This window comes from Lytechinus variegatus, chromosome 18 (genome assembly GCF_018143015.1).
Source record: "Lytechinus variegatus isolate NC3 chromosome 18, Lvar_3.0, whole genome shotgun sequence".
Taxonomy (NCBI): Eukaryota; Metazoa; Echinodermata; class Echinoidea; order Temnopleuroida; family Toxopneustidae; genus Lytechinus; species Lytechinus variegatus.
The window spans coordinates 2,161,635-2,186,181 of record NC_054757.1 but is presented as its reverse complement, the minus strand read 5'-3'; the positions used below and the strand labels follow the sequence as shown (position 1 = coordinate 2,186,181).

At 36.9% G+C, this 24,547-nt stretch overlaps 1 protein-coding gene across 1 annotated transcript; it reads right to left on the bottom strand.

Annotated features, from left to right (window-relative positions):
• Positions 1–3,845: 3,845 nt before the first annotated feature.
• Positions 3,846–23,488, bottom strand: LOC121432064 (long-chain-fatty-acid--CoA ligase 5-like). The gene is made up of 17 exons (XM_041629895.1): positions 23,418–23,488; positions 21,467–21,568; positions 20,698–20,797; positions 19,400–19,614; positions 18,513–18,564; positions 17,501–17,574; positions 16,841–16,918; positions 14,144–14,278; positions 13,440–13,525; positions 12,960–13,014; positions 11,336–11,431; positions 10,640–10,798; positions 9,165–9,278; positions 8,323–8,466; positions 6,525–6,626; positions 5,752–5,823; positions 3,846–4,294 (listed from the first exon to the last, which is right to left on the bottom strand). The coding sequence occupies exons 1-17, from the start codon at positions 23,430–23,432 to the stop codon at positions 4,145–4,147; spliced, it is 1,749 nt and encodes a 582-aa protein (XP_041485829.1). The 5' UTR covers positions 23,433–23,488; the 3' UTR covers positions 3,846–4,144.
• Positions 23,489–24,547: the final 1,059 nt, after the last annotated feature.

Below are 24,547 nucleotides of genomic sequence, written 5' to 3'. Positions count from 1 at the left end.
CAACCAAGTTACCTTAAAAAGAATTTAGACTTCATTGTGAAACTAATCATTTGCTTTCATGATCTTATCCAGTTTTTTGCTTCTCAAGTTTTCCACGATTTTCATGAATTATGTGTCTCATTCATACTTTGTAATCACATTTGTGTAGTCAATTGGAGAAAAAAAATAAAGAACAAGAAAATGTGATGTCAAACTCGTTTGAAATAATGTGTTTTGTTTTGGCCTTCTGATTTACATTTGACAAAGGATTTGAGAATAAACGGTGGATTGATTGGTATAGGTATTTTGAGGAGGGAATGTTACATCTTTAAACAAAGTTTGAAGGGGGATGTAGGAATCAGTAGCAGGATTGGGTTGAGGGAGGAAGGTGGTTAGAGGGGTAGGGGTGACTGAAGAAGACATGGAAGAAGCAAGTGGTGGATGAGAGTAGGAGGGTTGAGTTGAGGGAGGAAGATGGTTAGAGGGGTAGGGGTGACTAAAGAAGACATGGAAGAAGCAAGTGATGGAGAGTAAGAGGGTTGAGTTGAGGGAGGATGGTTAGGAGGTGACTAAAGAAGACATGGAAGAAGCAAGTGGTGGATGAGAGTAGGAGGGTTGGGTTGAGGGAGGAGGATGGTTAGAGGGGAAGGGGTGACTAAAGAAGACATGGAAGAAGCAAGTGGTGGATGAGAGTAGGAGGGTTGGGTTGAGGGAGGAGAATGGTTAGAGGGGTAGGGGTGACTAAAGAAGACATGGAAGAAGCAAGTGGTGGAGGAGAGTAGGAGGGTTGTGTTGAGGGAGGAGAATGGTTAGAGGGGTAGGGGTGACTAAAGAAGACATGGAAGAAGCAAGTGGTGGATGAGAGTAGGAGGGTTGGGTTGAGGGAGGAGAATGGTTAGAGGGGTAGGGGTGACCGTAGAAGACATGGAAGAAGCAAGTGGTCGAGGAGAGTAGGAGGGTTGGGTTGAGGGAGGAGAATGGTTAGAGGGGTAGGGGTGACTAAAGAAGACATGGAAGAAGCAAGTGGTGGAGGAGAGTAGGAGGGTTGTGTTGAGGGAGGAAGATGGTTAGAGGGGAAGGGGTGACTAAAGAAGACGGAAGAAGCAAGTGGTGGAGGAGAGTAGGAGGGTTGAGTTGAGGGAGGAAGATGGTTAGAGGGGTAGGGGTGACTGAAGAAGACATGGAAGAAGCAAGTGGTGGAGGAGAGTAGGAGGGTTGTGTTGAGGGAGGAGAATGGTTAGAGGGGTAGGGGTGACTAAAGAAGACATGGAAGAAGCAAGTGGTGGATGAGAGTAGGAGGGTTGGGTTGAGGGAGGAGGATGGTTAGAGGGGTAGGGGTGACTGAAGAAGACATGGAAGAAGCAAGTGGTGGATGAGAGTAGGAGGGTTGGGTTGAGGGAGGAGAATGGTTAGAGGGGTAGGGGGTGACTGAAGAAGACATGGAAGAAGCAAGTGGTGGAGGAGAGTAGGAGGGTTGAGTTGAGGGAGGAAGATGGTTAGAGGGGAAGGGGTGACTAAAGAAGACATGGAAGAAGCAAGTGGTGGAGGAGAGTAGGAGGGTTGGGTTGAGGGAGGAAGATGGTTAGAGGGGTAGGGGTGACTAAAGAAGACATGGAAGAAGCAAGTGGTGGATGAGAGTAGGAGGGTTGGGTTGAGGGAGGATGGTTAGAGGGGTAGGGGGTGACTATAGAAGACATGGAAGAAGAAAGTGGTGGATGAGAGTAGGAAGCTTTGATTAAAGGAGGTGGCTGATCAGAGAGAGTCATTCAGAGAAATGTGACTGCCGGCTGGTATTCCTTTTTTCGCAATAAACTGAAATTTACTTAAGCAACAATAGCTTTTCCAGCAAAACGAAAAAGTTTTGATCAAAGAAACACATTAATCAAAGAGGAGCAAAAGTGTGAGAGTTTGAACAACATTAGACAACAATCATAAATTTCAAGGAAAGATAATCAATTTATTACATTCATTTCAGAAATTCATTTTCACAGATTTATATTATCAAGAACAGAATTTGCTTATTGCAGATTCAGATTTATTTCAATTGCTTTATGTCATAAAAGATATACATACACAAATCAATACGCATAACATTGTATTTACAAAACAAACGAATGTAAAATATCGAATTTTTTCACAAACATTTGTAGTTCCGAAGCCCGTTCCGATGACCCTCCTTTTTCCAATAAGCCCGCTCCAAGGCCCCCGTTTTTTGTCTCGCATGCGGCACACCCCTACCACATTTTTGGTCGAGTGCCCCCCCCCCCGGAGACTTACACAAATATAAAATCATTAACAGACCTGGTTGGATGCTCACATTACTACAGGAAAAGGGAATTATGGAGAAATATTCCACTCGAGTGAAACGGTCCTGTTTGCTGTAGGCGGAGTTCGGAGAGTGATGTTTTAATGAAAAGGGTACGAAATGAGTCTCCCATCATCATGATCATTGACTCTGGGTTGTCCTTAAGAACTACCTTCATCACAGCAAAAACTGTGGTGTTAACCGGTGTACATAGAGGACCACACCAGTTATTTTACACCTGTGTTAAATTGGTGGTGTTAGTTTTACACCTGTAGGTGTTATTACAACACCTTTGGTTGTTACATTTACACTCTTTGGTGTTATGTTCAATCTTATGGGTGTAATTTTAACACCTCAGGATGTGGTCCTCTATTAACACCAATTGGTGTCAGTTTTAACACCACAGTTTTTATAGTGATCCGTTCTCACTTTCTGCCTTCTCATCATCTCCTTTCCTTCATCTTCGTTTTGATTACCTCACTTTCCCCCATCTTCCCATCCAGTGGCGTGCTGTGACTCAAGGCATAGGAGGGGGGGAGCAAATGTGTGAGTCACTTATAGGGGGCGGGGGGGGGGGACTCGCTCAATTGCCAGGGGCCCGTTGCAGAAAGAGTTGCAATCAAACGCAACTCTAACATCATGCGCAACTTGATTTTCAACCAATCAATAGCGCGCATTTTGGACTTGCGATTGATTGTTTGACATTCTTTCTGCAACGGACCCCACTGACCTAAGGACTGAGCCATTAAACGGATATCTCACTGATCAAATAATGCGAGCGCGAAATGACGTTATATAATTTCTTCTTCCACTACGTTTCTCTTTCTTTCCCCTCTTTTTTCTCCGTTTGCCTCCGTTTTTTTCTTGACAGCCGATGGGAGGGGGGGGGGGGGGGGGGGGCACGTGCCCCTTCCCCCATAGTTACGCCAATGTTCCCATTCATCAATTATCCCTATTTTTCCTTGGAATTTCTATTCATTTCCAACCTGTGATATCTTTGAAATTTTCATACTCTCATTCCGAAATCTAAATATTCATCCATTTTTATGCAGAACCTCCCCTTAAAGGCTCAGGTCCACCCCAATAAAAGAAAAGGGTGATTTGAATGAGAAGAGAAAAAAATCAAGAGTTAAAACAACCATATTGCTGAAAATTTAATCGATATCGGTTGTAAAAAAGTATGACTTCAAACTTTCGATTATTAACACAAACTATAATACTTGCGCAAGTGAAGAGCTGATGATGTCCCTCACTCATTATTTGTTATATATTTCATTACATGAATACTTATAAAGATCATATTTTTCTTTCGTAGATTTGGCAATGATTAAGCTTTTATTTGGATCACGATGCAAACTCCTCTTGTTCAGGGAAGAATCACTGTTTTACATCGCAATGAGGAAAAATCGAACCTTTCACATTTCTTTTACAAATACAAAGTAAATACTCACGGTGGGTTTATTGATTCCCTCATTTGCATTCATGGGGGGGGGGGTTACCCCCCCCCCCCCCGAAAATGGTAAAACTTACATTTTCTACTGAAAATTTTCACCAAATTCACCAATATCACCTTAAAATTGTCTTTGCTTTACAAAATGCAAAAACGCTGGCCAAGCTTGGTCGCTTTGCTTTCTCGCTTTCAGCTTAAATACGACCCTGTTTACATTTAATGAAATTAAGCAAAATGTTAAGATGTCATATCTTTCTTAAATTTACACCCGATTCTGATAAACGTTTTAGCGTTTTGCTTGTTGGATTTTTCTCTTTTTATTTAAATATTTTTTTAGTTGATGTGAATATTTTCTTTAAAATCCCCTTTGGCAGTAATTCTCCAGCCCTCTTCCTCAGTCTCAGTTCAACCTATTTTGATCCCTGATCGATTTCAGAGTACATTTCATCGATCTCCTCAGCGAAGATCTGTTTCATTACATTCCGTTTGCTCTTCAGTGTTGGGGTGAGAAGTCCAGCGTCTTCGGTAAATGGCTCAGAATGGATATGAATGCCCTTAACCTAAACGAAATGATAAGTGAAAGAAGAATAAATAAAAGATATTTGTGTTTTACTTAAAATTGTTTGGTTTGTCCATACTGTATGGAAATTTGGTTTAGTCACACGCATGATAACATTCAACAATATACTTTATAAAACACCATACTTTAAAAAATACTATATTTTGCTTTAAAACGTCCGTATTGAGCGCTTTATACGATACGGACGTTTGAAAGTGCTAATAATGAAAGAAGAAAATACTTTATACAAAACTTTCAACAAAGACATTGGAAGTCTAACCGGGGCCCGTTTCATGAATACTTACAACTATTCAAATTTGACATAATTGTTACTATCATGGAAACAATGACCGCAATTGGTTGCTGAGTCCCAATTAGCAAGGTAAATGTCATAATGGCAAAATTACCACAGTTCTCATTTTTTGTAATAATAATGATAATATACAAAATTTATAAAGCGCTTTATGCAGACGTTTTAAAGCGGTAAAAAAATAATAAAGAAGAATATACATATACAAGATATCTCAGTAAAAGAACAACAAAGAAACTTAAATTGAAAATATCATGACGAAAATAATTGTACATACAGATATAGAGACAATCGGCGAATATACAACTTAAATATAACGGGTCGATGTGAGTAAATTCAAATAATCCTAATATCAAGAACATAATCCGACTTTAAAAAAATCTATAGACGCAATAGCGCATTTCATTGGATTATTCCCTATTTAGGGGATAGAGTACGCTAAAGGAAATGAAATTATTACAACGTTCCTGCCTTTTTTATTGAGAGGGAGAAGGATAAGAAGATGGTACGCTTTAGGGGCAGCTCCATGGAATTTCGAAGGGGGGGGGTACACTGTTAGAAAATTTATCCTTAAAAATAAAAGAAGTTCCTGCAGCAGAGTCTCGAGAACACCTGTAATCTTACCAGATTGCGTAATCTTACAGGAAATTGGTATTTGGTGTATGGAACCTTACAAATTTCCTTTAATAAAACACCCTTTTTCCTTTTTTTAAACAGAACTGTTCTGTTAAGTTGCAGAATAATTCCTGTTTTATGAATTTACAGAATGATTCTGTTATTGCTTTATGCAAAATCTTCTTTCTTTTTTCTGTAAAATCAGGTTTTTTTAACAGTGTACCCAAATGTGAAGTCAAAACAATCATAGCCAAGGCATGCAGAGGTAATATAACGTTGTACTACCCCTATGTCTCTTTTGGATCTCTTTGTAACTTTCTTTCGTCCACTTTCTTACCTTTTTCTCTTCCTTTTCATTATCTAAAAAAAAATCATATCAGGGGCGATGGCCCTTGGCCCCAGAAGGGTTGCCTCGCCACTGATGGTATCGAGACGGTACAGGGGAGGGGGTGAATCAAGGTCTGAATGCAAAACTGCAATCAGTAATGTCATAATCAATTATTTAAATCAATTAAAATGACATTAATACATACCTGTTCAAAGCCAGCGAGTCCCTCTGCCTTACCATGTTTCATCACTCGAGAGAAAATGACTTCTTTCACTCTCTGCAGGATTTATTGAAAAGAAAACAACAAAAATATTTGATTTATGTTAGTTCAAATTAATTTTATTTTATTCATGATCAATTAAATTCCCTTCCATTTCATTTTATTCATTTCGTTTTCATATAATTCCATTTCATTTCATCTCATTTCATCTCATCTCATCTCATCTCATTTCATTTCATTTCATCTCATCTCATTTCATTTCATCTCATCTCATTTCATTTCATCTCATTTCATTTCATTTCATCTCATCTCATCTCATTTCATTTCATCTCATCTCATTTCATCTCATTTCATTTCATTTCATTTCATTTCATCTCATTTCATTTCATCTCATCTAATTTCATTCGATATCATTTCATTTAATTTCATCTCAATTCTTTTCAAATGATTTCATCATTCATTTCACTTCATTCTATTCATTTTTTTCATATAATTTCATTTCAATGCAAAGAGTATGGGGAGCCAGCAGAGACCGTTGTTTTTTTTTAAAAGCTGGGCTCCAGGTAAGTTAATTAAAGGGGAATGATGATTACAGCGTGTCCAATTTTATTTATAGATACTCCATAAGACACCTTATGCGTTTGTTGTGTCTAATATAAGGAATTTTATTTTTTCTTCAAAACCCGGAAGCCCTTTTCCTAGCCCCCACCCTTTGGTCACCCATCACTCCTTCGAAGTGCACCCCGGGGGCTACTCACCTCATTCTGACAAAGCTCTTCAAAGCATCCGGGGATTTTATGGTTCTTGGCAAACTTTTCAAGTTCTTCTTGATCCGGAACCATTATCCCAACTAGACTATTCTATAAAAAAAGAAATGTATATATTTAGAAAAAAAATAATGTATTAAAAAACACCATAACCCCCTCTCCAGAATCACACTATCTAACAAAAAGCAATGTCAGGCTTACAGATTGGCAAATAAATAATTCAACAAACAAATGCAATTTACAAGAACAAGTGAACACCTTTAAACAGTCCCTTCAATAACAGAAATAATAGTAATTTTAATAATGAACAACAGAGCGCCAGGAACCTTTTTGTATTATTATCTCGGGTTTATTCAGATTCAGATTCATTTCCAACAGAAATGACATAAATATTGATACAAATTATTGTCATTATAATCATATTCAAAACATCCATGATAATTAAGATATAAAGATATATACAAAATATGGTGCATTTTGTAGAAAAATTATGATATATAATTTAAATAGAAAAAAGGGTATCTGTGGAAATGGGAGATTCACTAAAAAGCAAAGCTTGTATAATGTGAACATCCCTAAAGGAAGAGAAGGGGAGAGAGAGAGAGGGGGGGGGGGGAGACGCAATGGTTGTTATTTGCCTACGGAGACTTGCTGAATAGATTAAAAAACAAACAAAACAACAACAACAAAAAAAAAACAAGATAATCCACAGAACAAGACAAAACAAATAAAGAGTAAAATACCACGAAGAAAAATAAAAACATGACGACAAAAGGAAAAATAAACATAAATAGAAACAGGACGAATTGCGACCGAAAATAGAGAATAAAACAAAATGAAAGAGATTGATAAAAATAACTTGGTGTCTGAGAGGGGGTAATAACGAGCGGGAGTTAGTAAGGAAGACCTCGGTAAGATTTAAGTAAGAAGTTTTTTAGTTTTCTTTTAATCACAGCTACTGTGATCAGATGACATCTGGCTATTGAGGTATTTAATCTTCTAACCAAATTATGATTATCAAAACTATTTTAGTGATAAATGCCATTATCTTGCTAAATAATAATAACCCCCCAATATTTCAAAAAGATGATACTGGTTAAATGCCTAATAAACCAAATCCAATGAGTCATACGACATTTGCTCCTGCGAGTTCTATGACATTTGCTCCGGCGACAATTGCTCCGCTGTAAATTCCACACTGATTATTAATCATGTTAAGGGAATGGCAACTTCAACCCTGGGTTTAACACTACACCCTACCCTAAAACTAGCACTAAACCTAACATTAAACCCTATTGCAACCCTACACCTTAGACGAAACTGAACCAGGAGCAATAATTGTCGCAGGAGAAATTTGTCATGTCGCCGCTCCTGCGACATATTTGCCCAGGGCTTAATTTCGTATAAGATATACACTCTTAAAACAAATCAGTCAAAATGACTAGACCAGTAGTCAGCTGGGTCGGCATCTGATATGTCTAGTCTCATTTCTGACACAATTATATTCTAGTCAGAAATAACTCTGTTCTAGTAAAATACGACTAGAAAATAGTTGAATACGAACAGAATAACAGTTGCACCCAGCTGACCCTATTAACTAGTCATTTTAGACTAGCTGTTTTTAGAGTGTAGGGTTAGGGTTACAATATGTTTTGTGTAGGTTTATAGGGGAGGCTATAGTGTTAATCTAGGGGTGAAGTTAATCATTCGATTAGTTGTGGGAATTTATAGTAAAGCAGTTGTGGCCTGAGCAAATGTTCTGGAATCAATGACCAGGATGACGTCATACCTTGGTTGTGTCACCAGTGACGAAAGCCTGAGCAACTAGAGGTTCTCTGAGGTAGACATTCTCAATCCTCTCTGGGGCTATGTAGACACCCTGCGACAGCTTGAAGATATCCTTCTTACGATCAATGATCGATAGACTTCCCCTCTGATTGGTTTAGAAGAAAATATTTTAAAGTTTTGCTTAACTTTACAAAAAAGCAGTTATATGCACATCCTGGTCAGTATGCAAATGTGGCTTCATCTACTATTTCGTTTGCATTTCCTTATGTGACGTATGGAATATTACCATTCCCCCTCATCGACGGGTGAATAAATTATGTGGAATTAACATTATTTTAACATTATGGTTCATTAAAGTTGGTCTTTAATGTAAAATCTGTAAAAATAAAGTAAAATGAAATATGCCTATTGTCTAATCCAAACAATACAAAACAAATGAAAGAGTAAGTGAGGGACATCATTAACCTTCTCATTTCATGCTGTCGAGTTGTGCATTTGTTAAAACGAAGCGAAACTTAAGCATGTTTAAAATGTCATAACTTTCTTATTTTACATCGGATTTTGATGACAATTTCAGAGTTATGCTTGTTTGACCTTTCTCTATAGATTCAAATCATCCTGTTAACTAGAAATATTTATTGGGAAGCTTGAGTAGTTTAAGAGATGGGAGGCCCGCCAATATATCCAATTGACAAGTTGCTAAAGGCATTCTCATATCACTCCTCTTTTATGTAGTTAACCGTCTTGTAAGTACTGCTCACTACATAAGGAATAATTAATGTTCATTTAAGAATCTATTGATCACCTGGGTGAAGAGTGGCAAAATGTACTTATTTTTCTTACCTTGTTCCATCTGCCGATATCGCCTGTTTTGACCCAACCGTCTTGTAAGACTTGACTGGTAAGCTCGGGATCTTTGTAGTAACCACTAAAGATATGGCTTCCTTTCACACACACCTGAAAATCATAAGAGATAGATAAAAAGACGAAATGTACTAATTGTTTAAAAGATAGGAAAAGATAAAAACATAAAGTTTTAGGTTTAAAAAACTACTCTCATCTTAATAATGTATGTTTCCCCCCTCCCTCGCTCCCATAATACATTAAAACATAAAACAATTTCATGCCAGACGTCCGCATTGTTGAAAGCAATACAAATAAATGTAATGTAGGTACACACTTAAAATGTTGGGCAACATACTGTCCACTCTGCTGGGCATTTATTATCCAATCGAGCAAATTCATCACCCAATTATTAGTTTTTGATACCCAGTTGTGTGGACAGTATGTTGCCCAGGGTTGGTCAAAAGTTGGGCATTTTTTGCCTTACTATTTTAAGAATGTGTATATCCTTTCGGCCTAGCCAGTCAAACTGACATCGCATCCGGGGGAGCCTATCATGAAATGACATCTCAGAAGTTTTATCCGACGAGTACAGTTTTATCCGACAATTACTATGTGGTAACAGTGCCTCTCAGTCAACCATCATCAAGCAAAGTTGTCAGACTTGACAACTTGTCGGACGAAAATATTCCTTTTCCTGATTGTGTTCAGGTGTCGAAATCGTCACACTCTTATTTCTGAGAAGTGAACTTTGGCCCAGAATGGCGCCAGCTGGAAGTTAACTATAGGCCTATTTCGAATGTAAGCGAATTGTTTATTAGTTACTTTGACTTGGAATCGAGAGATTTTCCAGCCGATGCTGCACAATACAGAGGATTAGTTCTAAATCTGGGTCACATTGACTCGATTGGGGATAGAGTTGACTTCCAGCTGTCGCTATTCCCAGTCAAATTTGACTCCAGGTATCACGGGCCTAAAACATTTCCCGTAGACTCGTGTGTTAAAGTGGCATTTAAAAAAACCCACAAAAATAAGGATGAAATTCGAGGGTGAATGTTTACTACCAGTGGATAGGACTATGTCTGACATTCCATATCTGACCATATCTGACCGGCTCATTTTAAAAATAAATCGGCATTTGTGAAGACTACACCTGACCGTCAGGATCAAATTCATCACTTGAGACAGTAAAAAATAGTTCCAAAGTGGACATATATCTTTCCAATTTTGAAAAAAAAGGAGTTCAGTAGTTACCCTCCCTAGAATCAGTGTTGAATGGTCAATCATGTTCATTCATTTTTTTCAATCAGCAATATCAAAATATAAAAATCGAGAATGGGTTGGCTCAATGAAGATCTTTTGCCTGCCGGTTGGCCTGCCAATTGCAATTAGGCCCGTGTAACCTACACATAAATAAAACGCATGAAACGGGACATGAAAGCATACCCTTTGATCTATTTATGACTAATGATTACCTCTCCTTGATCATCTTTGGAGTAATAATCCAATTCAGGTACATCAATCAACTTGATCTGTACATCGCCTCCTGGGATACCCACGTGACCACTAGTATGATCATGTGTTAGGCTGTGACAGATGAGTGGAGCTTCGGTCTGTCCATAGGCCTCGAGATACTACATATAGGAGTAGATTTAATTCCGAATGTAAACTTTTAACTAACAGAGAATCATATGATGTCACTGAAAATAAGATACTATACACTGATAGAAAATTTGTCCTTAAAATAAAGAAGTTCCTGCAGCAGTCTCGAGAACACCTGTAATCTTACCAGATTGCGTAATCTTACATTATATCATGTAAAATTACAGGAAATTGGTATTTGATGCATGGAACCTGACAAATTTCCTAAAATAAAGCGTCCTTTCCCCCTTTTAAACAGACCTGTTCTTTTGAATTGCAGAAAATTCCTGTTTTATGAATTTACAGAATGATTCTGCTATTGCTTTCTGCAAAATCTTCCTTTTTCCCCTGTAAAATCAGGGCTTTTTTTAACAGTGTACATGTATATTACTGTAAGAAAATAATAGAGGAATATTTTCTTCATGTTCTACTTTCTTCCTCAGTCCTTTTCCCTAGTTTTTACTCCTAAAAAAAGAACCAAGGGAAGTCGCCCCTGCCGCCCACTAGCGCCGCCCCGAGGGTAGACTTACATTAGGGCTCATAGCTGCCCGGATGAACTGTGCAGTGTCAGGTGAGAGGGGGGCGGCAGCTGAACAAACAAACTGGATTCGTCCTCCGAGAAGACTCTGTATTAAAATAAGATATGTCAAATTACTTTGAAAAAAATTAATCAATAAATAATGGAAACTTAACATGTTCATGATTCTGTATAATCATTGGCGGCGGAAGCCAAAAATTTTAGGAGGGGACAACCCACAAAAAAAATTTGACAAGCAAAAAAAAAAAAAAAAGGTTCTCAATCTAAAAATTTTAGGGGGGACGCGTAGGAAAATAAATTGACAAGCAAAAAAAAAAAAAAAAAAAAGTCATCAACTACAAATTTAGGGGGGTCCGTCCCCCCTCCTCAAATTAAGGGGGGGACACGTCCCCCCCCGCTTCCGCCGCCTATGTGTATAATTATACCATAGAGCAATTACAGATACTTAGTTGAAGCAGGATCGGTGTGTGTATGTGTGTGGGGGGGGGGCATTTGGCACTGTATAACCCGCCCTTTACTGGAAGCGCACCCCTTTTGGAGCTCAGCACACGAGTAGCCGCGCATTTTGGTCCTCAGGTGAGCCTTCCCCTTTCTTGTTGTTGCTTGTCCATGAAAAGAAATACAAAACTTTCCGTGTCTCGTAGTAATGAGTACCCGATTACCAGTAGTAGGAGAAATTACATTAACACGTGAATTTTGTAACATAATCTGATCCGTGCCATAATATAGTCAGAAAGTGGTCTTAATATGTTCATCGTTTTTATTAAAACACCAGGTAGAGAGGGAGAAAGAAAAGACAGAAAATGAAAGACTAGGGGAAGGGAAAGATACAAAATCGAAAAAAAGACAATAAATGATAAAAAGAAACAAAACAAACATAAAAGAAAGCTAGAAAGGGAAAGAAAAGGAGGAGGGGGGGGGGGAGGAAAAACAAAAAATAGATTGACATCGATCAATAACTGAGTAGTAAAAAAATCATACTTGATTCATAACAATGAAAGGATTAGAGTGTCATGATTTGGGTAATCAATATAATTTGTTTGTATTGTTGATCATTTATTTCATATTCGCATAAGACATGTCATTACAATGTAATATAAGAATGCAATTATATGCAAATTGATACAAATATGATGCATCTGAATAAATGAATAAAAAACGTCATAACCGGAACCGGTGTGTTGGCTCAGTTGGTAGAGCGTCCGTCTCACAACCGGGAGTTCGGGGGTTCAACCCCGGCCGCGTCAGACCAAAAGACGTTAAAAGATGGGAGTTGCTGCTACCCTGTTTGGCGTTCAACAATTAAAGGGATAGAGCCTCGTCGATCTGGGGCTGCACGGTGGCTGCCGGGCCCACGATCAATTGGGCAAAGCTAATTTTCAGAGTATTTCATTTCATGTCTATTTCGAACAATAAATTATGAATAAATAAATTATGGATAACAATACCTTTCAATCAAAAAGAAAGAAAGCGTAAAACATACAAAAATTAAGGAGTTGAAAATGAAAAAAAAAGGAAACTAAAATAAGGCCATGTGGCCCTCTAAATTAAGTTCCCATATACGCAATACAAATTATTGTTATTTTATATTATGTATATATAAGGAGTAAATTTACCCGAATTTTGTTGAACACTAACTTGTCCCAGATTGTGTCTGTCCTGTTGTCGCCACTGAAATTAATAAATGAAAATATATGATTCTATTTAATTCTTTTCAGAAAGTAATGAAAATGAATGTATAACGAGTGAAACATATTTATAAAATGAAAAATATATGGTTTTTATAACGCACGTATCCACCTTGTTAGGTGCTCAAGGGGCTCCGATAATACCCCGGCTAAGCTATATTCTACCTATTCCGGTGTTAACGGGTTTTATATTCGAATTCATTTTCGAATTTCGAATTTTATTCAAATTTGAATTTATTTTGTTCTCCTTTTACTACTAAGAAATGTGTGTCCAAATTATTAAACGTATGATTAAAAGGAATGTGATAGTCTCATTTAATTCATCCTATCGTTTCTTGTTCCTACACCTTCTCTGTTCAGTGAGATGTAAATGATATGATGCCAGGTCAGGCAAGCACGGAAACCCACCTGTCTATCATCTTTAATTTTTGCTTGAGTGCATGATGAAAGAGTGCCCTCTTTGGTAAATTGGCGGCATTCACGTTCGACATCACCTGAGCGTGTGTATCGGAGAGAAAATGATAAAAAATAACACAAATTGCATATAATTGGATACGATCATAGTCATGCAGCTTATTACGTCAGTGCATTATTTGTTTTATAAAACAAAAAGGCCAATGAAGACATGTCACCACTATTCTGTCGAGCTAATTCTTAGCATCCATCTCTTCCTCATCTCACCATCATCCTCTCTAACCCCCCCACCACTTTATGACACTCAAACACCACCACCACCATTACTACCACCATCCACATCACTATTACAATCAAAACAATGATAATCATCATCATCATCATAATCTCATCATCATCATCGTCGTCATCATCGTCATCATCATCATCGCCATCATCATCATCGTCGTCATCATCGTCATCATCATCTTCATCGTTATCATCATCATCACCATCATCATCATCTTCATTATCATCATCATCATCATCATCATCACCATCATCATCATCATCATCACCATCATCATCATTATCATCATTATCATCATCATCATCACCACCACCACCACCACCACTAGGCACCAACACCACTACCATCACCCCTTCTCCACCACAACCACCAGCACCATCCTCCTCCTCCTCCCTCATCATTATCTTACCCTATCATATAATCTGTTTAGCACCCTTGGTACGGTAGCCAGCATAGAGGGTCTCAAGGTTTGAATGTCATCTAGGAGTTTCAGCGGATCACCTTGGAAGAAACCAACTTGAGTGCCAGCCATCATGCAGGATTGCTTCAGATTTATATAAATGACAAAATGAATTGATAGACAAAAGTATGGATTAATGCAGATAAAAAGGCAAGTAGCTTTATTGATTGATTGAAATATAGATAGGCCTATAGTGATTTATACAGTTGTGGTCAAAAGTTTGTGACCGCCACACAAAAAAACTCCTCTTTATTGAATGTAATGTAATCTAATAATTTATCATCTGACTTCACAATTAGATGTCTAAAGCGTGGCAGAACTAACATTAGAAATATTATATATGGTCTAGTGGTTCTGACTCTTACTTTTCAAAAAGAGGGTCGTGGGTTCGAATCTTAGCCATGTGCTGCACTCGATTCAGGACTGGTGAGGTGAATGGGTACCCGGTAGATTATCCTTTGCATGCACTGAACTTAAAGGTATTGTTTAACTTTGTGAGCAGCCGATTTAAAAAAATTCTCAAACCAAGATGAAACATGTGTACAAGTGCATGTATTAGAACTAATAAACCCTGAAAACAACCATTATTGAGAATGAAAAGCTAAAACTACAAGGCAAACCCCGATTTTTTTTTAAAAAGGTGTCTTACAGACGCCTAAATAGTACACATAAGTATATGGGATGAAATTAAGATGGTGTTTCCGGTCACTTTATATTTCAATTTTGCAAGCACTAAATAATTATTTTCGAACGCAATTTTTTCTGGGCTTCATTTTTGTAACATATCACAGACACAGGTGACAAGTGTGACCTTCTAGCTCAGATTTTTTAAAAGTCAAACCAATGTTAACCAATCACTTTCAGCCGCCGGGGCAATAATGCCATGGAGCTACTAACACATTAGCTCCATGATAATGATAATATAGTTCTTGTATAGCGCATAACATGAATAACGTCTCTATGCGCATCCAATTGACTTGGATATTATTACCCTGGCTGTAGCTCAAACAGTTTTTTTAAAGAATAAATTCCTGCCAGGTACCCATTCACCTCACCTGGGTTGAGTGCAGCACAATGTGAATTAATTTCTTGCTGAAGGAAACTACGCCATGCTGGGATTTGAACCCACGACCCTCTGTTTCAAAGTCCGGAGACTAATCCACTGGGCCACAATGCTCATATTGTTGGTTACGAGCTTTGCGCGTTCCAAGTATTCAAATCAGCTGGAGAGGCGGGAAAGTTAAAGTGTGTGCAGTCATGTAAGAGTCGTTTGAATCATTGACCGTTTTCAGCACGCAGTGGACAAGTCATGCTTCTAAAAACTCTTTTATATTTTTCCTCAAGTTCAGTTTTTACAAGAATTTCACAATGTTTAAGTGATCATTGATAAATTGCAGTTACGAGGTTTTTCGTTCTGCTGAGATCAACTTTGAACGTAATTTTCCACAAAGTAGTGGATAAAATAATGAATGAGTCAAAACATGTACTGTGTAGAATGACTTTTTAATGTAAGATCATTTGAGATATAATTTTCATGTCAAGAACATTAATAAACTTGTGTTAATCAATTAACCAATTTTGACAATCCAGGTATATAACTACTTTTTTTTCTGATTGCTGTTTTATTAATGTAAGTCAAATGAGAAAGCAGAGAAAATGTCTTGTCCCTGCAGCTGAAGTACGGTGCCTCTCAATATAATTCTAATTTATTAATTATATATATGTTTGAGCTAACGAATTAGGGAATAATGATAATACCAAGCGCTTTGTATATCCTCAGGCAAAAAGCGCTGTATAAATCCAGCTAATTTATATTGTCATATGCATATACAGGTAGATATAATTATGTACAGGTAAATAGATAGATAGATACATATAGTAGATAGATAGTTAGAGGGATAGATAAATAGAGGGATAGATAGATGGATATATAGATAGTTAGAGGGATAGATAGATAGATAGAGGAATAGATAGAGGGATAGATAGTTAGTTAGATAGATAGATAGATAGATAGATAGAGGGATAGATATAGTAGATCGATAGATAGATAGATATGGTATATAGATAGATAGATAGATGGATAGATAGATAGATAGATAGATAGATAGACAGACAGATAGATAGATAGATAGATAGATAGAGGGATGATAGATAGATAGATAGATAGAGGGACAGATAGATAGATAGAGGGATAGATACATAGATAGATAGATAGATAGAGGGATAGGTATAATGTACGTAGATGGGTAGAGAGATAGTTAGATTTTCGCATCTTTGGAGCTCCTGTTAGGTCTTTCATCTTTATATTTAAATTGAACGAATCCTTGAAAAAAACATGAAATCATTCTAAAAGAAAAATCTATTCCATAGATTGCGATACATTTCTTTTTGTATCCCTTTTCCAATATAGTACACATTGGTATACTTCTATCTATTCGACGGGAATAGAATTCACTCGTAATGCAAAAGAAAGTGCATGTGCGGGGTTATCACAATGATGGAATTCCCTCCCACAAAAGATCCGTAATAGTAAGAGCGTCGAAACATTTATGATCATGATAATTAAGCTAAAAAACACACCTCTATAACTCCTTTATAGATTGCATTCATTATTATTATTATTTATTCATTATTATTAATGCTTACCAAATTCGTTCTTTCGTAGACGTGTGGCAGGGGGAGATAAGATATTACCGTATCATTGTGGTTTGGTACAATATCCATCTGAGAAATTAAAAATTAATTAATTAAAGGTAAAGTTTAAACTTCAGTTTAAATTAAAATTATGTAATGTGGTATGTTATTATAGGATGGCAAATGCACCAATCTTATTCTATTGATGTTCATTAAAAAAAAATGTCCAGAAATTAAGAATACAGTGTTTATATTTGATTTTCTCATTATAGGCCAAGAGCGTTAGGCCAAGATAGGCTTGGGAAGGGAAATTTGAGGTAACAAGCTGATTTTTTTTTCAGGATAGGTCCAGGAATATGTCTAGAATAACATATTAAAAGTCCTCATCCTCCTTGAGGGTTTTCCATGATCCAAGATGGTGTCCAAAATGGCCGCCATTCACAGAAATCGGACATAACTCACTCATTATCTACCCTATCCAAATTCGGTGCAAATTCCATGGTTTCGTGGGTAAAAATATAAATAAATACAGGTTATTGCATAAGAAAAGAGCATAGAAAAAAAAATCAACACAAACAAACATACAGTGTTGAGAGTGTGGCATTTCAGCTATCCATAATCTTAAGCAGCATGACTGAATGGATTTCAGAATGCGTAACTATTGATACTTACCGATGCAATCTGCCAGGCGTAAGCATGTGTAGCGATGAGGCCTTTATGCGTATGAGGTACGCCCTTTGGTACTCCTGCGGTTAATGAGTGAAACAATTTTTTTTATAATCATCTATATATACGGCGGGGACTTCATGTATCAAGAGAGTTTTTAAATGCTATTTTGTTTGAATAGATGTAGAGATTTTGACATTGTAGAGTCGACTTGATGTCGACTCATCAACTTTATTAGTCTACACGGTGACATAAGATAATCTTCCTGGTCTACTTTTAAACATGTCGTCATAGCAATTTGGGAGGATTTATTATGTCGCCCTTGATGAAATATCCCGCCATTTCGTCAAATAGAATGACATGCACTTATCTGAAGAAACTATCGATGTTTTTGTTAATGATTCCAACATGACATTGGTTAAGAGGGTCTGAATGTGTGAAACAATGATTTTCAAGCTGTTTGTATGATGGGTCATTGATTTGCTTTATTACTTGACGGAATGCACAATAATAATAGAAAATAGAAAAATGCATATTTAAACATCTATAGATTTTTTACTACATCACAAAAGACAACAATTAAAAATGAGAACTTTTTACCGATTTATTTTCTCAAATAAAAACTTGAACACATTACATTGTAGCATTCACACATGAATTACTTTTAAATTTCAAAATTTTATCGAATGACTTTATTGTCTTTTGTGAATGACGTCAAAAGTAATATAGGTTAAATTTTGGTCAGGGATGACAGGACGACCTTCATTCTACATGTTCTACGTTATATTTTCGAAAGTCAATAATAGGGTTATTATAGAGTTAAAAGTTCTTACAGGTTTATTATTATAGAGTTAAACTGCCCACATCACTATTATGCTTTGATCCCCTTTTCTTCTTTCTTCCATTTCCTCCCTCTTTTAATTGCCTCTTGTTTTTTTTCGTACTTGAAAAATCATGGGGCTACCCCCCCGACGCCATCTCTTTTGACAAAATAATGTTTTAAACTGACATTACTGACCTGTTGTACCGCTAGTGTAAATGAGAGTGCATACGGTTTCAGGTTTAGGTAACTAAAACGAATAAAACACATGCAAAGATTTAATTCATTAATTTTATTCAATTTGAAGCAATGTCATGTTTTTAAAACATGTTTAATGTTCCTGTATGCCATATTAATTTGCAAGGGACGTATTTAAAAGTGAATGAGGAGTGTCCTTTTCACACTATGGGATCGAACTTTAACGTTCCTATTCGAAGGACACTACTCGGTCTTGTACCCCTAGTCCCGGAAGACCATTCCATGTTAGTTAATAACCGACATCTGGATTCCATGAACATTTCTCGACACTATTCTAAAAAAAATCTTGCCTCATTTTGTTCTCAAATCAATCGAGGCCTGCATTTCTTAAAGAGGGGGGGGGGGTTCAAGCTGAATAAAATGTTGACAAGCAAAAAAAAAGACTTCATCACCAATCCTACGTCGTTTTATACCACAGGAAAATTTGAAAAGCAAAATAAAATAGTCCGATTTATTTTGTTGGGGGGTGGGTATAAAAAAAAATCAAAGGGGGTGGGGAAACCCCTCTAACCACCTCCTGCGTACGCTACTGCTACTATATTCATTCAGGTTGAACATGTTGAAAGTTGAATGTTCATGATAAAAAAAACACAGTTTATACCTATCTTTGATTATCTTTAAAATATATCGAGTCTGGACTGACAAATAATGATTATAAATTGACCTGTTAATTCCTCGATACGCAGTTCACCCCATTTTGGAGTTACAAATTAGGGATATCTAAAATGTGAGCTTTAATGACTGTTTCTTCTTGGGAATATCTACAGTAATACCAAACTACGAGTCTATCATCACGATGACAAATTGCAGTAGGAATTCATAAATACCACTCTGTCGACTATATTTTTCGTTCCACAAGTAACGACGTCATCAAATGACATCAGCTTTAGTCCCTCAGCTTCAAACATGGCTTTCTGCTCCCCTAAACCTTCAATGGGAAGGTCCATGACGATGACAGTTTTGAGACTCCGAAGAGCCGAATGTTCCAGTCGGAGGCGTTCGGCTTTTTCCAGTGTATCGCAAACGATAGTTTCCATGTTTGCTAAATTGATAAAAAAATAATGAATTGTCAAGATGATAAGAAATTTATTTTTGGCACCAATAGATGGGTCTCAAATATTTACTTTTTTTCAAGTTGATATAGGCTTAATCATCAATGTCAACGTTTTATTCTTTAACGTAATGCCCTGTAAGAAATTAAGAATAGCACGAATCAATTTAGAGATTATGCAAATATACTTCACATTTTAAAAATGATTACGCTATTCCACTAGTTCAATAGTTTTTTTTAACAATCAAATATCACGGTCAAATAAATAATGTTTTATCATCGTTCCTTATTGAGACACGGGTCCGGGCGACTTATTGCAGATCATGGGGAGGGGGGGTGAAAGGTGAGGGCGTTGACAAAATAAATGCACTTCAAAGTATAAATCGACATTGCTTTTATGTTGTTCCTCCCTTAAATAAATATCTACAAGTGGATAAATGATAATTCAAACAAAAATTGGTTCGTAGACAAAACATTTGAAAAACAGAATCACTAAGTATAAGGATTGAAAACAAAGATATAAATTCAAATGAAAACGAAAATTCCAGCATGAGCTATCATAAGTTGAAAATAAGTATATGAATAAGAATGACCAAATTCCAACGCCTTGCCAATGTGAGTTAGATTTCGAACATTGTATCATCTTCTATACCCTGAAATTCGACCCAAAAGCGGCCGAAATGAATGAAAACTGCCCAAATTACTCATTTGACATACTTTTTACACACAAAAAAATCTAATAAAAGAGAACTATCATGGAATTGCAGTGGCGTAATGAGCCAAAAAGTTGAGGGGGCCAGTTATGGCGTATTGGGCAAAATTTGTTTTAAAAAAGTTGTGAGTGAGTGAATCGAGCGTGCAAAATTTTCGACATTTTTTATAAAAAAAATCAAATTTTGTGATAGCCTTTTAGCATAATATCCAGATAATAAAATTTCCCCCTTCTCTCTTTCTTTTTTTCCTTCTCCTTTTTTCTTAGTCGTGAAAACGGGGGGGGGGGGGGGGGGTTCCATGCCCCTATCTGTACCCCAATGTGGACTTGGATCATTCTTTGATTCATATCTCAATTCTTACTCTGTGATATGATCCTGTCACAACCTTTGATGTCTACGGTGTTGTAAAATGGTACTGATATCATTGAATAATACATGCAAGCTACATCAACGATGACCCACTGCAAATGGAAGAGAAAACAAAAGTATCAGTAAATCATATCGAAACTGACTTTGTTGGATATAATGACTCTAAAACGAAGTTAGTGAAAACGACGCAGGAGATCATCTTCTTGAATGAAATAATTTTATGATGATGACGACTTTATTCCTGTGGCGGTTTCGGCATAGAATGTTTATAATGGGAATTTCATTGTCAATGACAAAAGGGATATTTTACTAACAACATTCTATTTCTAGCGCTCTTATCTATTTTTGTTTCTTGTCTTTCTTTCATGTTCCTACTATAATTCTTGCTCATTTTATATACATGAATATGTATGTATTTTCATCACTTTTAAAAGCATCGTGGGCCGGGGTGGGGTTACGATCCATGTGGTATCGCTCGCCAATGTGTGTTCTGCAAAAATGACTTTTAAAAATTGATATTGATTTAATTGATCTATGGTATTTCAAAATGACCGATATCGAACGGGGAGACAACACTACATCCGCATCTATTATTATTATTATTATTATTTTTTTTTTTTGGGGGGGGGGTGGGAATATAATGTGACAACGCAAAGATATGAATGAAATATGAGAAGGGTTTTATCATTTTCAAACTCAGACAATGGCTATCTGGATAAATAATACTTTTGAATTTATTATTATTATTTGGGGGGTTTTACCTCTGGTCTATTTTGGGAGAAAATCCCAATAAAGGTTTCCTGGCCTGGCTGGCTGCCAAGGGCGATTAGTCCAGAAGCGAACAGTATTGCCTGCTCTTCTACCTACATAGCAACAAGAAGATATAGACAGTGAGAAAGAGGGGGGGGGGGGTGGGGAAGGGCGGTGAGAAGAAGAGGGGATAACATTTTCTGATATTTGAATGACTTTACCATATACCAGTTAGCGAAATTTCCCTTTACAGTAAAAATGCAATTTATTTTTTTACAACGCTATCTACAATAAAAACATTACAGTTTAACAGTTAAACAACCATGGTCCGGTAACACAAAGGTTAGCAATTAATTGCACACTTGATTTTTAAGATTGATTGCACATTGAAGTCAATGGAATCAATCGTAGAAAAATGTTCTAAGATCATTGTTAAGCTTTGTGTTCCGGGCCCCATGTTTAATTCGTTGAGAATTCAGTATTGAATATTAAACTGGGTTGTTTGATATTTCATACACTTTTTTAGACTAATTAGGCCTACTGTCATGACTGTAATGTTCATATAGTGAACAGCGACGTATACAAATTCTGAACAGCGTATTTATTTGTATGTTTCTATATTTTACTGGGCCCCGTTCCAGAAAGAGTTGCAATCAAACGCAAAATCCAACTAAAAACCATGCGTAACTTGATTTTCAGCCAATCAGCAGCGAGCATTTTGGACTTGCGATTGAGTTTTTGACTTGCGTTCAAACACAACTCTTTCTGCAACGGACCCCTGTTCTCTTAATATGCTTAATACATCCATGCACTATAACATTAATAATTTTCTTCCAACGTATCTTAATGATTTGTTTGTATCTTGGGTGTTATGACATTGAATGAATGGATGATAAAAATAACAGCAATAACCCACCCACCCCCCAGAATATATGGGTCAGATTGAACTGCAACTCGGATATTCAAAGCAAATTCTTTAAATGTTTCATCTTATATGATGAAATATTTTCGTTGAAAATCTATTGTTCATGACAAAGTGCGTGTTCCATGACATTTGTTCCTCTCTAATCCCACACACCAATCGAATGGCCAAATTCAGCATGGTTTAACACGATATACTCTACCCTAAACCTAACTTTAAACCCTATATACTGCAGTCCTAACCCTACATCTAAGACGAAATTAAGCCCGGACAAATTGTCGCAGGAGCAAATGTCGTGTCGCCAACAAAGCAGCCTTTGTCGAAAATAGTTGAATCCAAACAGCAAAGTTGTCCTGGGGGGCGTTTCATCAACATTTTCGTCTGACAAGTTGTCGGATCTGTCATCTTTCCTTGATTCTGATTGGCTGAGAAGCACTGTTACTATGGTAACTGTCGGATAAAACAGGACTTGTCGGATAAAACGTCCGACAAGTCCTTTCATGAAACGCTCCCCTGAACTCTGGACAAACGACATACTATTTGCAATTTTCTTCAGTTCAGACATGTCATAATTTTACGACATTTGCTTGCCCCAGTTCACCATCTTTCGACAAAGACCTCTCAGCTATTCATTGTGATTTGACAGGCATTCTCAATATATTTACTATGTTGTAGAATCCATCCCCGTTGCATTTGCGGAGACCCCGGGGTCCGTATTCTGAAGTCGGGTTTAAGTTAAACTAAGGTTTAAAGTTGTGGTTTGAGTATGGATGGCTAATTGTTATATAAATTACTAACAGTATATAATATTTCAGCTCATTTGGCTCTCAAATCATTCATAATTGTCTAGGAAGTATAAATAGAATGATTGCCTTCACCGTCGATGAATCAGGAAAGAGCAGAGTAAACATAACAAACGTTCAACTTAATAAAAATTTGGATACTTTTGGCTTCACATACTTAAACCACAACTTTAAACCTGAGTTTAAGTTAAACCCGACTTCAGAATACGGGCCCGGTAGTTTAGAAAACTGACGAACCTGTGAGAAAGTCATCCATTCGTAACCTTGACTCCCAACTTGCCCAATGCGTCGTTTGCCCAGGAATGGACCGTCATCTATTATGAAACAAGTCAAGAAAAAGAATTGAATTATGTATATCTATACCGGCTTCTTTACAGCTATCACAAAACTAGTCAAATTAAATGATTCAAAGTTACATGCTTGATGAAACCATAATCAAGGAATTCTTAAACATCTGGACCCCGTCTTACAAAGAGTTGCGATTAATCCAATCAACTATACAACTATGGAAGTCATCAACATCAACATCTAAAATACATGTTTGTTCAAAATACTTTATAGATATCGATGTATATTCATACATTCACTGTTTTCTTGACAATTCAGTATGCTTCTCTTTGTTTTTAAAGGACATTTCGCAAATTTCCAAAAGAAAATATTATGACATTGATGAATTTTCATATACATGAGGTTGATAAGATCAATCGTAACTCTTTGTAAGACGGGGCCCAGTCCTCTAACTCGGAAAAAATAATTTTGAAGCAGCAACCGTGGCCACGATTATTTGAATATTTTATTTCAATATGAAGGAGAAGGATCCGAAAATACTAGTATTTTTCTTTTATTTTCATTATATCCTCAATTTTTCGAATCTTTGGCATTGGAATTGATTTAAGATATTGTTGTCTTTTATGACCTTCACAAAATTATACTGCACTCCTTTAGATACCTTTTTTTAATACTTATTATTCAAATCACCGGTCAATCCAGGACTTTTAAGAGCTAGGAGGCGACGAATGATGATACATAGAAACGGGTGAACACCCCCCCCCCTTGGCCCCCCCCCCCCACAAAAAAAAATGTCACTGGTCACACGCAATCGAAAAGGAGGTCTATATACGAGTACAGCGCAAGTGGCGGTTGCAATTAGAGTTGTGTTTGAGCGCATATAAATGCACGCTTTTGATTGGTTTGAAATACAGTGACGAATGATTTCTAGGGAGTTGCATCTCTTTTCACAACTGGCCTCGTAACACAAAGGTCAGCGATTAATAGCTAAATGAAATGGCCTATCAAGATCATCGTTGCGTGCGCATTTTGCTCAGTTGACTGACGAGGAACCAATCAAAACTGTTCTTTCAAATTAG